The sequence below is a fragment of the Ambystoma mexicanum genome, chromosome 6q (assembly GCF_040938575.1).
Source record: "Ambystoma mexicanum isolate Mex_15411 chromosome 6q, UKY_AmexF1_1, whole genome shotgun sequence".
NCBI classification, from domain to species: Eukaryota; Metazoa; Chordata; class Amphibia; order Caudata; family Ambystomatidae; genus Ambystoma; species Ambystoma mexicanum.
This window is the reverse complement of record NC_090937.1, coordinates 1,044,588,128-1,044,609,990: the sequence shown is the minus strand read 5'-3', so window position 1 is coordinate 1,044,609,990 and position 21,863 is coordinate 1,044,588,128. Positions and strand designations below refer to the sequence as shown.

General features: G+C 41.0%; 1 protein-coding gene across 4 annotated transcripts in view; it reads left to right on the top strand.

Annotated features, from left to right (window-relative positions):
• ZDHHC2 (zinc finger DHHC-type palmitoyltransferase 2) overlaps positions 1–21,863 on the top strand; it is a 1,080,498-nt gene that overhangs the window by 353,635 nt on the left and 705,000 nt on the right. For 3 of the 4 annotated variants that reach the window (XM_069631586.1, XM_069631584.1, XM_069631587.1), the window contains exon 2: positions 13,762–13,788. The exons of the other annotated variant lie outside the window; for it this stretch is intronic. In XM_069631586.1, the coding sequence (XP_069487687.1) occupies positions 13,762–13,788 (27 nt within the window). The remainder of the gene's footprint in view (positions 1–13,761; positions 13,789–21,863) is intronic. 4 annotated transcript variants of the gene reach the window in all.

Below are 21,863 nucleotides of genomic sequence, written 5' to 3'. Positions count from 1 at the left end.
ATAACTTATAAATGAGGTTATGTCTAATTCCATTATTGATGTAATGAGTAATGTTAAATGTAGTAAGTGTTGTCACCAGTGATGCATCAATGAGGTGATTTGTAATGTCATCAGTGTTCTCATACAACATGTAATTAGTGCTGTCATCAGTAATGTGATCTGTGTTGTCATCATTGTGGTCATAGGCTGTGCAATAGGGGGTGCAAGGTTAGGGTGGCTTTAGCTGAATTTCTGGGGTTTATTTATTTTTATTTGTGTTAGTTTCTCAACTTAACGTCCCTGCAACTAAAGATTTTTCCTTGAATTTCAAAGCGTTTTTTACAATGTATTGCTCCCCTTAACTACTTAGGAACTAAAGTTGTTTCCTTGAACATATATATATATATATAGATATATATATATATATATATATATATATATATTACATGGCCTGCAGTAGCGGCCATGTAGTTATGGTTAAGTTGCTAAACCCATAAGAAGAGCACTTTTTGGGCGGCTTATAACTTTGCTCCCCCTGGACGAATCCTCACCAAACTTTGCAAAAGTATATGGTCCACTCTGAATTTTTTTGCAAAGCTTGGTGAGGTTTGGTCAAGGGGGGGCAAAGCTATAGGGGGGTCCCAGAATTTCTTTTTTCCCATAGACTGAATGGAGAAAAACTTTGCTCACGCCTACAGCCCAAACCGCTGGATGGATTTTCACCAACTTTGCGGCAGGAGTGTCAGCTTGGTCCCGAAAGCGTGCCTTTGTAAATTTGGTGAAAATCTGTCTAGTAGGTTGTTTTAAAACGACCAAAATGTAATTCACAAAGATTTGTGATATCCGCGGACACACTTCCCTGTTCGCTCTGCGGACAGGACTCTGATTGGCTTACAGGGCAACATGGTGTCCGCCGACATCGGACATCGGACGCGCCCGCTGATGGATGGTGGAAAGCGTGAAGTGCATCAGTTTTTTGGAAATGCCCACCATCTTGGATTCGCGGACAGCGGCCAGTGTCCGTGGACATCGCAGTGAAAACATATTAAAACACAACATTGCACTTGTCAAACTTATCAAATAATCTCTGGGAAACCGAGGGGTGCTGAGGATGGGATGGGATATGGCTGAAAGAAGCAAAAAAAGGGGGCTTTTTTGCCGTGAAAGTCTGCAAACATTCCTGTGAAGTTCACGGACACCTCTGCATTACAGGGTTTGTGAAAAGCAGTTCTTGGATGGCGTATAACTTTGCCGCCACTCAAATTAACTGCATGATATTTTGCACTTGTATTCTTGACCTGATTCCGAATGAGTTTGGTGTGATTCTGTCAAGAGGGGGCGAAATTAGAAGGGGGGTCCCAAAATAATATAAAGGCTTATAAATGAGGTGCCATTTGACGAATGTACACTTAAGTTGGGGAACTGATAATAGATCTAGTTATAAATGCCTTTGGGAAGTTTGGTGGGATATTGTAAAGAGGGGGCACATTATTTTAAAGGTTTATAAATGTGGTGCCATTTGATGAATCTACACAAAGGTTTGTAAATAGATTATAGATCTATATTAAAATGTTTTTGCAAAGTTTTGTGTGATTCTGTCAAGAGGGGGCAAAATTAGAGGGGGTAACAAATTTAATTTAAAGGCTTATAAATGGGGTGCCATTACACACACAAAGGTGTGCAAAAACATTATAGATCTGGATATACATGTTTTTGCAATGTTTGGTGGGATTTTGTCAAGAGGGGGCACAATTAGAGGGGGGGTCCCAACATATTGTAAAGGCTTAGAAATGTGGAGCACTTTCACAAATCTACACAAAAGTTTGCAAAAAGATTCTATATATGAATGTTTTCCTAAAGTCTATATGGATTTTGTCAAGTGGGGGTTAGGTTATATGACTATTGTATGTGCATACATTTGACACTTGTGAAATAACTTTGTTAAAGGGACATAATGGTTAAGTTGCACTAATAAAAACCTATGAAATTCAATGAAAAAAACTTTGTTAAGGGGACGTTATAGTAAAGTTGCACTAATAAAAACCTATTGAATTCACGGAAAAAACATTATGAAAGGGAGGTTATGGTTAAGTTGGACTATTAAAAACCTATGAAATTCAATGAAAAAACTTTGTTAAAGGGACGTTATAGTTAAGTTGCGCTACTAAAAACCTATGAAATTCAGTAAAAAAACTTTGTTAAAAGGACGTTATGGTTACAAGTAAAATCAAAAAACCCCTGAAATTCGCCAGTTATGGTAAGCTAAGCAACCATAACTTGTACCACTACCGTGCACTGCTAAGACTAACACCCAGAACATCAAAGATGACATCACAAATATCATTGATGACAGACGCTGTGTTCTAGGCCCTTGTGCTTTCTACACTCTCTCTTTTGCCTGTTTTTGCGTGCCTTTCCTGGTGCTTTATAAGCACTCCCTCTCGGGTTCCTGCACACCTCAGGAATTCTCCTCTTGGTTCTTCCTTCCTCCGGCTCTCTCTCTCCTCACTGTCCCTCCGGGTCCAGGCTTCTTAATCCCGGTTGCCCTGGGTTCCAAGCTCATTACGTGTTTTTTCTGCATTACTTCCGTGGCTGCACACGGATAGGGGCATACTTTTCTGCTACTTTTGGATTCAGTTCTCATTACGTGTTACCAGAATTTCTTCCGTGGCTGCACCTAGATTTGGACATACTTCCTACAGCCTTTAGATTCCGTTCTCACCACCTGTTACCAGCATACACACAGAATTGGATACTGTTGTTGTTCTTTACATCTGGGCTGCTACCTCCAATTCCACCGGAGCCCTCTCAGAGCATCCCTCTCTGCACAACTTCATTTCTGGGGTTTTTGTGCCTATCCAGGACTTTCCCCTGCATGTCGGCGTAGGGGCCACTGGTCTGCCAATTCTACAGGCCGACATAGTGGCTTCCACCGCGACAGGCCCTATCTCTTCAAAGAACGGAAGACCAGCAAGAAGAAAAGAGGAAGGAAGGGGAAGAAGAAGGGAACCTCATCTTACAGCCTTGAAGGCAGAGGTGAGGAGTTGAGGGTCCTCTCAGACACTGAACCCAATCTTGACAGTTCTTCCCTGAACACATGTAATGGCAACGTTCAATAAACATGTGGATACTACTTTCAATCTTTGTCTGCATGAACAGCTTTCAATATGCCTGGTCACGTAGTTTTCAGGGGTGTCCAGTCAAATGGTCGAAAATAAAAGATCGAATGACCATTTGATCGACAGTCAAATGGTCGAAAAAAAAAGGTCGATTTTTTTATTTATTTATTTATATATATTTTTTTAGTTTTGGTTGGTTAAAAAATATTTTAAATAAAGAAAACGGGGTGTTGGGGGGACCCCCCCATAAAAATAAACCCCCCCATAAAAATAAAAAAAAATCGACCATTTGACTGTCCATCAAATGGCATTCGATCCTTTGGTTTTCGACCAAATGACTGGTAACCGTTTTCAGGCTATTCCTATTAATTTGTCCTTGGTTCTACACGTTTGGGCTGGATATCTAATCCACCCCACTAAAGTGAACAATGTTAAAACACCCTTTATCTGTCACATTACCCATAAGTCTATGTGATGAATCCTGCGTAGTCATCACTGATCCCCAACCAAAAGTCTACTCCCATCTGGGCAGGGGAAGGCAGCCGCAACTTGATCTATACTATGGGGTGGTATTCTGAGGGTGGGTCACATGGCAGGAGATGGCTGTCAGGGGAGAGTGGTGATTACAACAGGAGAGACGTGGTATTCTTCTCTTTCTTGTAAGGAAGATCCCTTAACTCCAGAGCTTTTAATGGCATGCCGTCATTATTCAAAAACATTTAATTATACAACTCTGAAAACTACTTTTTCCAAATAAATCCCTATTCAGTCTTCATGTGTATGTGGTAAACCTAGAACATATCCAACATCTGATGTTTATGGTGATTGTAATTTAAATGCAACTGTTGAACAGTGTAACTTAGATTTGGTGGAAACTTCCTTGGACTCTAAGTCCCAGAAAGCCTAAGGTACTGAGACGAGGAAAAGGAGCAAGGAGTCAATGTGGAGGAAATATGAAACCAAGTGTAACATGCAGTCTAGTTGTAAGATAAAAGTCAGCTGTGCAGGACATTTAAACGTGAAAATCACCTGCAATTGACAGAACAGAAGGAGAGAGGAGACAGGCGGCAGTGTGCATGGAGTGGCAAGCGAGTGTAGAGTTAGAGACAACCATATGTGTCTGGCGGTAACAAACTGGAGGTGTTTAGGACCAGAAAGTAGGAACTCTGGTGAAGAGAAAGTGAGCTGTGCACAGCAGGACCAAGAGAGACACTGTCCTGCAGAGCAGCAGTGGTTCAATCAGCGAAGGGCTGGCCTGCCGACGCCGGAACCACAAGAGACTCTGCCAAGAAGGGAAAGCTTGCCCGATGGTACCTCCTCACAGCAGCTGCACAGTGAACCACCGATGAGTCAACCAAAACAAGTAGGGGGCCCCGGGACGTGCAAATACATTAATGAACATTTGAGAAGCATTTTTGAATACTGACCAAATAGAATTCAACAGCAAAGAGAAACATGGTACGATTCATTCAACATCGATGGCAGCACCATCATGATCGCCAACTAAATAAAAACTCTTTGGTTCTACATCGACTCTTCCCTCACCTTGAATAGACAGGTAAACACCATAGTTTCCTCTGCTGCCTGTACAGCTAAACTGTTTAGAGCCAGCAGACCATTCCTCATGCCGCACAACTCTATCACCCTGGATAGAGCCCTGATACTCTCCAGGATCAATTATTGCAACTCACTATTTGCGGGAACGAGTACTAGAAATATCAAAAAACTACAAATTGTACAAAACAATGCTATCAGAGCAGCATTGAATATCCCCCTCAACGATCACATCTCGGTTACCAGGAGGAACATCCATTGGCTCCCAGTCCCTGACAGAATCAAATTTAAAATTCTCATGCTCACACACAAATGTTAATCTAACAACGTGCCTGCCTATCTGAGTAACTTGATCTGCAAAACTCAATCTAATAGACCTGCCCGGTCTTTCTATACTAACCTACTCACCATACCTAGAAACAGAAGGCAGAAAGCAGGAGGCTTAAGTTTTCCGGTGATTGCACGCAAAATGTGGAACACACTCCCAACGCAACTTAGAAATGACACATCCCACTGGTCTTTAAGAAAAAAACAAAACCTTATTATTTAGGTCAGACCTCCCAGCGCTGTCACCTTGCCACATAGTCCTTTGAGCCAATACTGACAACCCCACCACCACTATGACAAACACTAAGCATTCTTAACCAATGTAACAGTAGCTATCTTCTGAATGTATATCTTGGATGTGTAACTGTTGACTTTACTACTATGTAAATGTTTTTTTTTTCTTTTGAATCCCAATAACCTGTAACCAACTTCTTAAGTGCTAGCGCCTAGTTGCCTGTGGGATTTGCGCACTTTACAACTGTACAAATAAATAAATACATTCTCTTGATATGAGATGTCAGTTGGGGAAACCAGAAACCAGCATTGCCATAAGCCAAAACACATTACAGAAAGAACCAAAGGGCAAATATGATACAATTCTCCTGATATGAGATGTCAGTTGGGGGAAACCTGGAATCAGCATTGCCATAAGCCACAAGACATTGTAAAAGAAACAAAATGGCAACAATTCTCCTGATATGAGATGTCAGTTGGGGGAAGAGGTGTTGAAAGAAAGGTTGACAGACAGAGCTTGAACAGACACTCATATATGGGATGACAGTATGGGGGAAATTGGCACAAGTAATAACTGAAGTCAACAAAGTTTCACTAGTGAAGAAGTACAATTGTGTAATCACTAAGAGGAATGTGAATGTTGCTGAGAGACCTGATATGAGCATCAGGTAGTGAACCCTTTTGGAAAGAGATTCCTGGCAGGAGAGTACACCAGGGATCTGTATGAGCCAAAAGGGAGATATACCTGGCAGGAGAGTAGACCAGGATATCAAGAGATTCAGTTGAGAAGTTTCCTGACAGGAGAGTACACCAGGAAACCGATTTTGAACGGATATGTTAAAGAGAAACTTTGACATATTAAGTTGCTGTTTCAATTGAACATCTTATAAACCAGAGAATAAGACAAGACTTGCCCTTTGCCATACTTCAACCCATACTGGAGAAGAGACATTTGTTTAACCATCTTGAAAAGTAGGAAAGACTTTCTCTTTGTTATATTCCAACCAGGGTTGTGAAAGAGACATTTGGTTTGCTATCCTGAGGAAAGTATTAGGAAAAAGAGGCATGTGCATTGCCTTTAAGAGACTATTGTTGAAACAGTAAGTTTTGAAAAAAAATCTGAAATAATCCAGGGGAAAGGAACCAAACCCTGGACACAAGGATTGTTTAGTTAAAGTTATATGTTTAAGTTTTGCACATTCTTGTTGAATAGAAATTCAGAATATTTTCCTTGGACCTTTTGATTGTGTATGTTAGTGTGAGGGTCAGATTTATTTTTACACTAGGTCAGCCTTCTTTAGTTTTAGTTTCATAGGAAGGGACGAGTTAGGATAGTAAAAGTTGAGCCTTTATCCAAACATCTTTCTGTTAATATAATGTCTAATGTTGACAATATGATGACCTTGTGTCCACCTCTCATTTCTGACCCCTCGTATCTGCCTGTGCATTTTAAAACAAGGGATTGCAGAGGTTTAATAGTCTGCACGATTCTCTATGAATAAAATGAATTCTCTATGATAATTTATATTTTCGCAAACATCTAATTGATGACTAGACTCACCCCGACTGCAAAGTTTTGCATGATATCACATAAGATGATAGTGTGTGATGACTACACTATGGCCTTTGTGCTTCTGTGTTGGCATGAGTCAAGTATTCTATTTAATGGTGATTAATATTACAACAGTCTGCATCTAAATTGCACCAAAATGCATACAGTTTTTAATTTGCGCCTCTCAATAAAAAAAATGCATTTTTCTTTAAGGAAATTACATCTCCTTGGACCCACTTCCATATGGATAAGTCATCCAGAATGGTTCATTTCAGCACCCCCTTATCCCCTCTCTTCGGTTGTATCCAAAAAGATATTTCATTATTCATCTCCCCTTCTCAATTAATCCCTCAATTCTGGGTACAAGCTAACCTATACCTATGACTCCTCCCCAGCCATGTGACAAGCTGTGGCTTTCCAAGTCAGTCCTATGATCTAGAAGGGAGAGGTAACTCTGTCTTAGTGTTAAATATAAATCTAACTTTTTTGACCTAACTTTTGATTTGAATGTACAAGCACAATACAATCAGTATCACTGTAGTCTCTGCCAGAGGGAACAATCCAAGATGTTAACTGTTCTGTGGGTTAGATATTTTCAGAGATAATAATGTTTCTCCAAAATTTTCTATGACACCCAGGATTTTTTCATGGGGTAAAATGACATATTTTCTATCTATAGTCTGGCATTTGTTTCATGTTTCTAACAGCTCCCTTCACAGGTACAAGATTTCTCAGAGATAAAACGTTTGATTAAAAATACCATCCATTCGTTTTCATTTTCAGCTTGGAAATGAAGAAAAGCTGACTTTGGCCTGCAGATGGCACTATTGCTGGATCCCTTGCCCATTATCCTTGCTGATATGAAAATATGTCAAGGCAAGGTTTCTTTTGCTTTTGATCATGGTGATCAGAAAAAGAATTTCATGACGTCAGCTTATGAATTTTATGAGGGTGTCTGAAATGTTATATGTGACAGGTCTATTTGAAGCTATACATTAGCCAGCATCTTGGAGTGCTTTTATGAGGCCTTGTTTTCAGAATTAGTTTGAAAGCAAAATATCTCGATAGTTCTGTGTGTCCTCTGTCTCGCGGTTTACATTCCCGAAATGGGTTTAGGCTTTAGAAAGGCTAAGTTTCAAGTTACCCCCAAACTTTTCAGTTTTTTAAATATATATTTATTGAAATAAAGTGAAAGCATGGCAAAGGGCAGTGGCCTTTTGAATGAGACTTTGGTTCTACCCTCCATTTCACATTATTTTGGTTAAACAAAATTGATAGCAGCAATGCAGTATTTAGGCTTTCTGCTTCGCATGGCCCAAATAAGTGCATGCATCCCCACCACCAAATTTACTCCACCTCTGCCAGATTCTGCACCTTCACCAGATTCTGCCCCTTCAACAAACTCTTCCTACGTTGTCCAAACTTTGACCCTTCACCCCTATTGTGTTCCCCATTTTGGCTCCATAACATTATAAATATGTTTTTAAGGTTGCAGGGATTAGAAAACTATTGCTTCCTCTCTATTCCTCTCTATATTCATTCTCTATTAATTCAAGCCTGTCATCTTCTATGTTATGTTAGTTGAAAGAGTGTTTTCAGATCCCTGCTGCCCAAGATTTGGAGAAGGCAGTGTGTTCTACATTTAAGTGCACTAGAGGTAATTGTTATGTCTAATTGTCTACTTTTGGTTAAGTCCAAAAACAATCTTTTTGAGGAAGTGATAAGAACATAAGCTGTCTGCCAACTGGACACAAGAGAGAGAAGGTTGGAATGAGGAATTTTGTTTTCAATGCTGATATCTGGTTTCTCTCACAAATTGCCTGCTGTCACTCTATGACAAGCACCTAGACTGGTCTATAATATTAATGCAACATAGCTGAATTTCTACATGCAGTATTTCCAAAGGGTAAAGTTTACATATGAAATATATGCAAGTGGTACAGGCACATCTTATAAAAATGTTGAATAAAAAGACCTCAAACCCCTTCTCATGATTACAGCTCTGGTGTTAACAGGGGGCACAATGGAAATAAGGCAATTTACCTGCTGCAGCCGATGTACATCTAATCCCTTGTGCTGGAACTCTGTTAAAATATGGCAAAATCACAAGTGAAATTTGTAAACTCCCCACGCCATAAACACCTCAGTAGTGTCAAGACAGTTGGAGAAGGTTCTTGGAATCGTTGGCTGTGCATTCACAGTGGAGTAATGGATAATTGTGACTCTCAACATTCATGTGTGAGAAGCAACAGTATTCCTCGTAGCTGCACAATGCAGGCACCTTTTATAACAAATGAAGTGGTACATACTGCTTACATCATTGCTGTTTGTGCGCTCAAGCACAATATTACCTTTGTGGGCGTGATTTAGGCTATTGGTCTTGCCAGCTTGCGTTTTAAGTAATTTAAAATGTGTGTTAACTCTGTAGAGTAGGTTGGACTGTACAATACATAGGACAATTTTGAGAGGTGTGGGTATATATATAAATGTCCTGCTGTCATTTGAATAACTGTTTCACAGTAAAAGTCCTACCTAGTATTTGAAATATAATTAATGTAAAGATGACTTATAAGCATTACAGTTATGCGTTGTGTGACATACTTTGCAGTTGGTTCTCCTGGTAGTACTGAGCGTGCAGCAGAATGTCATCAAAGACACATGATAAACCCAGCAGATGCCATTTACCTGCTTAGCACGAGCAGTTTCTGTAAAGATGGCTGAATGGATATCTTTATGGCACACCTTTACAGCCGTGAAACAATGTGTACCTTTGGCACGCAGGTTTTGATCTCACCCATCTATGGCTTTGCGGATCCTTTCACAGGTTTCTTGATGCACTTGCGCATTCAGATTTACTCTTCACCATTCTATCTTCTCTATGTTCCATGTCATGCTTGCACCCTTTGTGTGGCCACTGAAACGCTGAATTGTAAGGTCGGTGAGGGAAATTAATGCCTGCTTCTGAACATCATTTAGTGCCGCCTGTGGGGACCCTGTGCTTGACTGAAGCATAGGCATGCATTCGTTTAATATTTTAAAACGATGCATCATTTTTAACCTTTACATTTCTGAAGGGAAAACCTCATTTTTGCGAAGGTTTAAAAACATACTTTCATGTATTTGAATATAAAAGTGATTGCTTAACACAGTGCATGTGTGCATTGATTAGAAATAACTCCAAAGATAATGTGAAGTGGTACCAATAAAACCAATGGGCTGGTGGCTGTTTTGCATATTAAACAGCATTTTGTCAAGATAAGACTGTCCAAAGAGCTTTATATATGTCATACATGTCTGTGAGAGTTTTATGACTAAATCACTAAATACCTAAAGCACACTGGGTTTGGGACACGTTATCTTTTTTTCAAAAACTAAAGTCACCCTATCAAAGATTTTGTAAATATCAAGCATATATACAAGTTTGGCCATCAAGACTGGGATGATTACAAACAGCTCAAAATGACTCGCAGTGTTGTGGATCAGCCAGACCTGGAGAAAATAAACTGGCTTTATATTTAATAAATGACAAACAGAACATTGAAAATAAACTGCAATACAATTCTGCTCCTCTGGCAATCTGCTGCCCTAGTCGTGGACATAGTCAGCCTTGTTGTAAATAAGTCTATGGCTAGCATATACACTCACTTAAATCCAATGCAGTCTTCTATAATACACAAGTGCATGCTGCTATATCCTTGGGACCCAGGGACATAACTGAATTGAAATCCTATATCTGTGCATTTTTGTTATGTTCTTCAATCAGCGTTCTACAACCTTCTGACTTATTTTGATGCAAAACACCCTATGGTGTCTTGCCATCAAAGGTCTAAGATCTAGGTCTTGTCTTTTACATGAGCACAGTTCCAACTTTGCTGCATTTTTGTGTGGATGTGTATTATTATCCTTACATACTAATCGGGCAATAGTTGAAGAAAATCGTGATTTACAAATCAGACCTTTTTGCACTGTCATGCAGAGAATTCCCACGTAATCACAGTTCTCGCAGATTTCCAGCATTGATAAGCCAGTCTCTAAATTCAATAAAAAGGTCTTGGAAATGGTTGCAGTCTGAAATGCACTTTTAGACTGTTGGAAAATGTTCTTAAGAGGGTATTTATTTACACCTCGCATCTTCGCCGGTGCATGCTTTTCATCATGGCAGTGAGCAAGAGGTAATCCAACAGGAGGCATCATTTGTGACTGGCGCCTCTCTCGCTCTTTCAGAAGGGCTGTTCCCAGTTCACTTTATTTTAGGCCACTATCTGAGCTGCGTTGTCTCTGACAACTCTCGGTTCAGCAACAGGAGTGTGGGCTTTGAGATTCACTCTTTGAGAGACTCAGTGCTCTGTGTGTTGTTGCAGCAGTTACATGCTTAAGCTTTACTTTCTTAGCGGATGAGGTGCTGTGCGATGGCAGATACTTTGCTGCGCTGTACATTGAGCTGCATTGTACTGTTGCTGTACTGACTCCTCATTCTGGCTATGACTCTCTCTCTCCAATTATGCAATCTCTAGTCCATAAATGTGCTCTGTTGTGGCCCTCTGTATAGATGTGACGCGTGTTGAGTTGCCCTGTGTCTGGTATTGCTGAAATTAGAAAGTGGTGCTCCTAACGCAGCCTCTCTTTCGCTCTCGTTCTCTCGCTATCTCTATTTCTCTCTTTGTCATCACTCTCCCTAACACTCTCTCCCACTCTCGTGAGTCTCTCGCCCTTGACGGCGAAATGTTGCTCCTTGCTGAAAGATATTTCTAAAAGGTTAAAGTATTGCTACAAACGATGCCATCACTCTTTCTCTCTATCGCTCTGACTCTTCATTCTCTCTCTCTCTCTTCTCCCTTCTCTTAAAAATATACAAAACACTGTCTCTGCTTCTGAAAGGCGAAGGTGTGGCTCCAAAGTGTGTCTCTCTACAGAGCGTGTGCTTCTTGCTGGTGGCTTGGTGTGGTGTTGCTATTCTGCTGTGTACTGCAGTGCAAATTCATTTTGCACAGACATCATAAGCATTTCATATACAAAGTACACGAGGGATTGGTTAAAAATGTGCCAAAGAAACGGGGTACGCGAGTCAATTTTTTCAAGAACTCACTGAGTAATCAATATTTGTTTTGCTTTAATCGTTAGACTTTTCCTTACACCTTCCTGTTCTCTGTTTGTTTTCTTTTTGTTCCCCTCAATGTAGAAAATAAAAAAAGATACTGGCCAATACTGTACATATGATCTCGTTATGAGTCTTGCTTGGTTTTCTCTGGATTACTGCACATGGTTACTACCTCTACCTCTACCACATGCAGTAACCACAGTATTCTTTATGATGGGAAATACAACAGATAATGTGAAATCTGCCAACACATTGGTAATAGGTGTGGATTTTCAGAAATGCAGTGTTCTGGATTTCTGAAAATCTGCATGATTAGTTTTCAATATCTTTCTGTAAATCCTGACCCTCGTTCTGAGAATAACAATCTCTTCTGTGCAGTATCAGATGATGCTGCTACTGTACAACTGTCAGGGATCCACACAAGGGTCATTCTTGACTACTTTTTAATGAAGGTAAAGGGACATGCTGGCACAGCCTTCACTCCAAGAACATTGTTTTGAAATTCTCCACAATGAAGATACCATTTGGAGGATTTCTGAGCCGCGTGTCTGGGTTACCAGTCAAATGGTCGAAAACATTTGGTCGACAGACAATTTGGTCGACACCATTTGGTCGAATGCCAAATGGTCGAATTTTTTTTTTTTTTTTTTTACCCATTTTTTGGGTTTTTGTGGGGGGGTCCCCCCCCCAGCCCCCTTTTTTTCTTTTTTATTTTTTTTCCCCACACGAAAACCCACAAAACACATATATATGAAAAAAAAAAAAAATCGACCATTTGGCATTCGACCAAATGGTGTCGACCAAATTGCAGTCGACCAGTTTGTTGTCGACCAGTTGACTGGACACCGCGTGTCTGCATAACCCGTTGGTAAATGTTTGCATGGCACATAGTCAGTCAGGCAGAAATAACAGGTGGCATTTGCAAACACCACCTGTTTTCACAGACAACCTTATAATGTTCCTTTGTTATCCCATGTTAAATTGGCTATTCCCATAGTTTGTATGATATGATATAATATGATATGATATAAGTCATTTATAACGTGCCTGTACACAGGTGTTGGGCTGCAGCCAACCCAGGTCACCTAGCTATCCCTTTATTCTAAGCATGACATCACTTTTCCATTTTTTCACAATTAAAAACCCAGCTGAAATATTTGCATACACCTAAAAGTTGACTTAATTTACCATTAACTCACCATCAGTGTTGGCTAGGCAAAATAACTAAAAAGGAGCTTGTTTGGCTTTCTCTAGAAAAGCAAGTCCATGTGGTGATGCCCACATGCAGGCAGTTGTTTGTATGCTATATACTTTCTTCCATCATACTTATGCCATTGAATTCCTTCAGTTGGCACTTCAGGCATTCTTCTTCTGTGCCATTACTACTTGTAGAAAGTCTCTCTGGAATTAAGTATCATTTTTCATATACTATTATCACCAAGGACGTGACGACTAGTTGCCTCACAACCACTCAGGGAGCTTGGAATGCTGACCGACTCCTGCCAACCTTGAAATGCACAATATCTGAGCACTTTAGGCAGAGGGACACTGTCATTTTGCCTCCCCATGCTCAGCCTACAGTTGCCCCCGCTCTCCTTGCACTCGCCTAGCACCTGTCTCCCATTCACTTAACCCCATGCATCCTCGTCCAAACTGCCACTCCTTTTCTTAAAAATGTTTTGCAGAAAATGTGAAATACAAAGGGGAATCATGAGATCTCTGAGATTAATTTAGGTAAAATCTGATACTAATTTCACTGCAATATCCACGTCTTAAAGCAAATAAGGTCTTAGATTGCAAAAAGGTTATACACCTCTTTATTGTCAAATGTAATTATCGCGAGTTAACTTACTGTTTGAGAGTGATAAGTAATTTAATTTTCTTTTGATTTTTTCCAGTTTCCATGGACCATATTGGAGAAAAAGGTATGACAGTGTATTTTATTGGTTTCAATTAAATAATCACTAGTTAGGTGCTTTTCTTGCAAGTGAGAGGCTTTCAACGGTCTGCTTTTGGTTGCATGACTTGCAGTCATGCAAGGTAATAAGTACATAGAAAAGAAATCAAAGGGATTCATCCAAAATTGACACATGGACTACTCTATGTTTCACTATATGTACTGTAATACTTTTTGGTATGTTTACTCTGTTCAATGGTACTTGATTTATTCATCCAAAAATATCACAGGCTTAGTTGGCTGTGCAACGATTGCATTTTGTAGCAGCAGGTCCTTCATATTGGCAATGGGATACACAAGCGAAACATACACGTGTCCATTCCCCATAGCCACCCTAAAGACAGTGTAGAAAGAATCACAGCATAGATTCAGAACACTAAGGTGAACATTATCCACACTCTGCTATATTTGGGACAATGACTCAACAAGTGCACTCATCCTACTGGACATCCCTGCCGCATACAATACCATCAGTCAAGAAATCCTATTAAAAAGACTGGAGTTCCTTTCAGGTAAAGGAATGCGCCCTATGGTGGATTGCTTCCTTCGTGACCTGATGTATTGCATTGGTATATTGTAGTAGTCATTTATATAGCACCTTTTCCCATTACTATGGTCTCAATGCGCTTGTGGGGGGAACACCCTCGGAGACCGTAGTCCAGGGTATGGGAAATTCTCAGAAAAGGCTTAGAATGCAGGTGTGCATTTGGTCAAGATAAGTAATTAATTAGAGGGGGCTGGCCGGGATCCAGTCAGCAACCCAAAAGCTCAGGCATTTGGACGGGTACTGAGGGAGGTCAGAAGAGTGTGAGAGTTCAAGGGAATGTTCATTTTTTCCAGCTGGTCCGAATTTTTGTTGTAGGTCATCACTGTATTCTGATGGCAGAGGTGTTAAAGCTTGTTGTAAGGACGTGAAAAAGTTATGCCCAGCTAGACCGAATTTGTCGTAGGCCATCGTGGCATTCTGATATGTACAGCAGATGTCCACTGACATGGTGCATGGGTGGAGCTTTGTTATTGATGCCACTGTTTGATCAGGCTGTCTGTGTGTGAGAGTCCTCTATGCCCACATATAAGTCTAACCCATTTCCTACCCCCAAAATACATCTAAGTGCAACACATGATGTGCAGAATTCCCCCAGGCCACAGCCTACGCCTCATCTCATTCAAAGTTAATTAGTAGGATTGGCCTAATCATTTTTGGTCTGATTAAGGTCTCTTGTACAACAGAGCAGACAATCCTGGTAGCCTTTAAATATGAGCCAGTTACCATTACAATTATCTCATCAGTAGAAAACGAAATACAACAGTCAAGGGTCAACAACTGAATACATTATGATTGAAAGAATTACTCACATGCCAATAGTAAACTTCATACAGAGACATTTATGGTAGGGTGACTAGCAAGGATGAAATGGTGCCTTGTGCGGTCGAAAAAGCAACTATATCCTAATAATACATTCATCAAAAATGCTTACTCTGCCAAGGGTTCTACTCAGATGAATCTAACATTTATAATGTAGAAGTTATTTCAGTGTCTATCCTATAAAGCTCCTCATTAGGGTATGTTGTGTTATGTTAATTGGCTTTTATACTGCATACATCACTGCCTTAGTGATTTTAAAGTGCCAAAACCTTGATCATATAGGTGAATTGTGACACCATCCAGGGTGTAAACCAGACCATGGTCTGTGGGGTCAAATGGAAACTGAGGAAAAGTAAGTGGGAAATAGCAAATAGGGTGAACGTCGCAGAGCAAAACAGAACAGACATAGTTCACAACAAAAAGGTTGTGTGGTAGTGATTCCTGGGATTTATGCATGGTAGTACGTGTTTAGACCAAAAAACGTCTTCAAAAGAATAAAGAACTCTCCATATTGGACAAGTCAATTATCTTGTCATTTAGCAATACAATTTGTTTTGGGTATTATTTAAAATCAAGTAATGGATGTGTGATGCCCTTAAGATGTGCTTAAGAGTTCCTGTCAGTTGTGGGGGCTTAAAAACCTGTTATTCACAATGAGTTCCCTTATGAGGAATCATCAAGAGACCTGGTAATGCTGAGCCCGCTAACAGAGGTGTCCGAGCCAAGAGTTGGCTGCGTGCTGAATGAAAGTTGGGGAAACAAAAGGAAAATGTGGCAAAGAATCTCTCCACCCTGAGCCTGCTAGCATAGCTTTCAGTGGAGGGGAGAGAGTGAGCATAACAATTATATAGTAGAATGGACTGGCCATTATCATTTGCTATAGGGCACCATAGGAAACTATAATGAACATGACTCTTGACTGTGCAGTGTTCTGGCAGGATCCAGTGTTTGATTACCTGAGAAAACCATGTGTCTATATGGTGTTGCATCATGAAAATGGTATGTTCTGTTACAAAGCCCCCATACTATGCCAACAGTCTAGCCTTATCCAGTTCAGAAAGGTAGCATTACCAAATAACTTAACCATGTGATGCACATGGCCCAATGATATTACATTGTTATTTTTAAAGCACTCCTTAGAAATACACTCTCCAAACCAATGAATCATTATACCTTATCAGACCTGAACGACCCCCTTATTCTGTGTGAAATATGTGGATATTGTGGGATTACTTTGAAGGCAACCACCCTCAACTTGGTCTTCATTATTAGAAAAGGGACTCCATACAAATTTGCAAGACCCGTGGAGTGCCTCTGAGTGCTGTAGGCTGCTGTTCCCTATGGGCCTATTTATTGATTTGGAGTTCCTGGTTGGAGGCGTTACTTTGTGGCACGCATAGTTTGAAAAACCCTGCCACGGCACAGAGTGCCACAGGGTGCCTATGAGTGCTGTTGGCTGTGTTGTCCTGCAGTTGGACTAGCTAAGACCGCCATTTACACACGGTGAGTGAGTTCTAAATCCTGTGGGATATAGGTATGAACTTCGTAGCAAGACTATGACTAGCAATCTGCCTTTTGATTCAACTTTAATGGATCAAGCACTAACGTTACCAACCTCCCCCATTGCCATTAACATCATGGTCATGGATGAACCCTCTACTTCAAGCTTACCTGGGGCAAATGGAATGAAGGAGAAACAGCATAATAATGCTGTTTCTAAGCAGGTTAACCATCTAATGGTTGATACTGAATCAGTTGCCTCTGGCAGTGCGGCACATTTGCCCAGACAGGCTCATGGGAATGTGTCATTATCAGATACAGACTTAATTAACCACTCTTTGGGTAATGAACACACCTATGGAACTTTCTTCTGGAAATGGTGATAGCAAGAGTTCCTTTGTTAACTCTCCTGGGCAAGCCTGATGGAAATATGTTTACTTCGCTTCTTCACCAAACTAATCCTCAGGATATTCAGGGCACTAATAAGTCTGCCCTCATGCCACTCAATTATGTGCTGTCTACATTTGTTTCCCTCTATGCAGGGGAGTTGCTAGGTCTGGAAAAGACCCGGGTCTACGCTGATGTTGGAACTGTTGGGACTGGGGGCTAGCTAGTCTTTTGGCTGTAGCTCCTGAGATTCTATCCGGGGCTACAACCAAAAGATCAGGGGCTATAGCCCCCTTAACCCCCCCCCAGCAACGCCCCTGCCTCTATGAAAATATGAATTCAGAGGTGAAAATACATTCAGCACTCTCACAAGCTATACAAAATGCTGGATAGCCTTGAAAAAAAGAGCCGATATTCTTGACTTCTTTAAATGTAACCGTAGGGCCATTCCCCCATTGGTTAATACAGATTGGCCAGTAACCTTCCTGCTAAAGACTTGGGGGACAAAACTAATTCCGGGTCCTCCATGTTGGAGGGACAACAGTTTGTTACTTGTGGTGTGATTGAGCCCAAACTAGGCATAATCGAGGTAAGTGAGGCTTACATTTCACCATCCTCTCCCAATTTTGAAACAAGCAAAGGGGTGGGAAACCTTATTGATGAAGCTGTCTCTGAAACAATTGTTATCCCATCTGGCAATATGACACAGACCAGAAAGAAAAAGTGTACTAACCCAATGGGGAAAAAGCCAAAGAATGTAAAACACACAAGGAAAAACAGAAAAACAGAAATAACTCAAGAAAATTCTGGAGGAATCTAACAATAGTGGAATCTTTTTCGTCAACAAATACTAAAAGTAAGCATGTTGCAGTGGTACAAGAATGACCAAAAGAGTCCTGTAATATCGAGGATCGTAATGTTCATGAATGCAATGCCCCAGTACAAGGGGAAGCAAGGGACGGAGAAAACCCATCAGCTGATAAGCCTGTGTCGGTTGCTCCAAAACAAACTGAGATTAAAGGCCCGCAAAGTTGCACTGTGGTGCATACACAAGGGACTGAGTCACAATTATAATCAAATGTAATCCCATGGCAGGGGTTGGTTGTGTGTGGTAGTCCCAAAAACCGATCGATAAAAATAATCTAAGGAGCACACTTTTTGCAAGAAAAACAAGTTTATTACATGCAAATACGGCTGGGAAGGGCAGTCAGCTCCTTATAACTGAAAACTGAAAACTCACTCAAAACGCCCATGTTAGTTACAGTTTTTAAAGACAAGAATTACATTGGCACCATGTATCCAATACACGTTAATCCCACATTTCCTAGTGGTTATCCCCCATACAGAAATATAAACATCACCTATGTTTTACTACCTCATTGGTCAATTAAGTATCTGTGACAACATGAGTACAGCCCCCCCCACTGCGAATGACCTTATTGTGCAGTCAGAAAATAAATACACACGTTATAAATAACCCATTACAATTACAACTTTGGATAAGTCGTTGTGTGCATGCCCATCGAAAAAAGACCCAATCATGAGCGAGTTTGAAAACTGAAGGTAATACCCTCTGACAAGTAAATGGAAACAATATTACTTTCTCATGAGACCAGACAACTTGGCAACCCCGAACGGCCCTTTGACCTTGCAGCTGTACTCTTTGGCAACACATCTTGCGACTCCCGTCTTGAAACATGTTGCTTTCCTAGTACACATCCTTCCCTATCTCTCTTGGAAACCAGGTGGTTTTTCTAAAAAAAACACTGCTAAGACACCATTCTTGGGGATTAATTTCTTTGATGTATTTGCTCCATTTAGGGTATCACCTGTAGTTATAATGGACCTACCACTTCTCAATGGGGGGCAGTATAACCACAAACTAGATCAGCATTGTGGCAACGTCTAAACACCAGGCCTTGTTCTTAGTAAGATTTGCCCTTCACATCTACTGCACTAATCTAATCGTCACGAACAAAACTGACTTAATGCACTCCGTTTCCCAGCTCCTGTGGACTGTTCGGCCTTGCAACATCAGCTACTATCTATCTGCGCAGTGCTTGCCTATGCCTCAAGGGACCTTGGCCACCAAAACACTCACTAGGGGAAGGAGAAATAAAATCTAATTAAATTAACAGAACAGAAGCTCCAAGATGCGGCCTAACACTCTAACTGACAGAAGCTGCAACCTCTAACAGGGCCTAATTCAAAATGGTAAAACTCTTGCTAACATGGCCAACAGCCCATATGTCGCTAAAGCATCAACATCTATTCTACTTAATGTTTACTCTATGTGGCATTTCCAACACCCTTTCACTGACTACCAAACAACACATTCTGAGTTTTAAATACAACCAAAGCACAACTTAATTCACTAATGCCAGCTACAAAGCCCTTAAGTATCCTAGTGCCAACTTGAGGGAAGGGCGTAAATTGACAGGACTATGGGCTGAAAGTAGATTGAAACAGTAGTCCTATCAACAAATTTCAATAATGGCAACCATTTAATGCAAACTTATTTTCCTTTGTAATGTATCACTGAGACAAGAACCTCTTTGCCTCACTAATAGTCAAAGCTTAACACACTCGGACTAAGTGGTGTTCAAACAGCTTTTATTACTTTGCTGCTAATCTTATTTCAAGTTTTGTGTTTGTTAGAAACTTTCCTGAATGAGAGCAGTTATAGTTATTTAACTGTTGGTCAGTAAGAAAGTTTTTAGTACAAATCAAATAGAAAAGGGACTTTTTAGGGTCCACAAACAAATGGTCTGTGGTTTTATCCAACAGATGCAATGTGCAAACAAAAGAACAACAATCATCAACAATACAAAGATTGTGCATGACGTTATTCTACAGGAGGCAATGTCCATACGCCAACTTGGATACGATATAATGCACGTTGTGTCGGACTTTCAAGTCATGAAAGAGTCCAATTCTATTACTACACAGGACAGGAATCTCATTGAAATCTGTATTTCATTTAATGTGTGTGGGCAGGGGAACAGGGATGCCTCCATTGTCCCACCACAAATGGGGGCCTACTCTAACATTCAAGTTTGGTCATGACTGGTGGGGCCTCTTAATTCTGCTAAGCAGCCAAAGGTGAATAGACTGCCCAATCTTGAGTTTGGGAGACGCTATCATCGTGTCATCGTGGAACACAAGAGGACGCACTGCTCTTTTTACTAATCCGGAGATTGTCAAGTAAATGAAGAGATGTAACTTGATATTGTTAAAAGAAACATGGCCTTTGAAGTGTCCACTATTAGATGGCTATAAAATTGATTTTTAAATTGCCAAGAAAAATCAGATGGGAAGGACATTTGGTGGAATATTGATGCATCAAAAGCAGGAATCGGGTTGTTTTGGATTAATTTATTTAATATTCAAATGGGGAAATGTCTTCGGAATTTATGTTGGAATGTGTATCCTCTCCAATAATGCTTTTAGTATTGAATATCTACTGGCACATAGGTGCATGTCTGTTGAGTGAACTTATAGACAATTTATGGTTTGTTTTTGAATGGATAATAAAAAGTACATCTGTGTACATCGTGCTTGCAGGAGATTTTAGTTCTACCTGTGATACTTCAGAGGTTGATGAGGATGAACATGTGCACTCATGCTTAAAATATAATTCCTCTCAAAAGGTAGTGCACAGGATTATGTGGTGTGAGGAAGCTGAGGGTGTCCTTGCTTGTTTTCCCCCTGGATCCTCCTCTCAGGTGGCCTGGGAAAGACCATCATTTGTGGATCCTGACCCTGGAGGTGGATATGCAAGGGAGGATCATCTGGGTGGAGGGAACTTGGTGAGTGGGGAGAGGACATCCTTAGGTGAGACATGGTACCCCTCATTTCCTTTTTAGAATCAACCCTCCATCCCTCAAACCTGTGTAGGCTATAGTCAGCTCTTTCCCTTTTCTTCCCTCTAAACGATCCCCCAGAAACACCACCCAAACACTAGGACGAGGAAGAGACCAACTAGGAAAACACATCCTCATTTGGGTGAGAGAAACGCATATCAGTTGTTGGAAACCTGATGGTATTCTCCCACCTACTCCCCTGGGACCTTCCATTCAGGTGGCCACTCTTAAATGTCTGTTTCCCTTCTCACTGTCTCTTTCTTGTACCCCCTCTCTTTACTTTTGCGTCTCTCTTGCACTCACTCTTGGCTGTTTCCGTGCTGCCAGCGCACTTTGCTGTCTTTCATTACAGAGAAGGGGGTGGACAATCACCTTAGTTGAGGATCATGGGGAATTGGGAGTAGAATACCAGAGGGTGAGACATGGTATTCCCCCTTTCCCAATTCTACACCAACCCACTCTCCCTTAGTCTTAATGGGGTATTTCCAATCACCCCCATCTTCCCCTCATTTCCTATAAGTACTCGGACGAGGAAGAGGCGATCGGGAGCAGTGCTAATTACCCATAGACACAACACAGGGATACAAAGTGAGGCTTAGCATCTAACACCTTTGAATTGTCCCACTAATTCAGTCAGGCAAGGTCAGGCACATTTCCCCAACTGTGCACACCTGACTCCAATTGACTCTCACCTGCATTATAAAAAGGGTGGATCTTCCAGAATCAGAAAGCAAACTGGGGATGTTAACTGCACCAGAGGAGCAGGGAGTTGTAGGAGGAGAAGCCACAAGGTGAATGGGGTGCCCAGTCCCTGGCCCAGTGTTTGTGAGGGCTGCAGCATGGTGAGGGAGCCGGCTCTCCAGGGAGCCGGAGCAAGGCAGCCTGTGTCCTGCTGGCAGTGTTCAGCAAAATGCTAATTTGCCATGG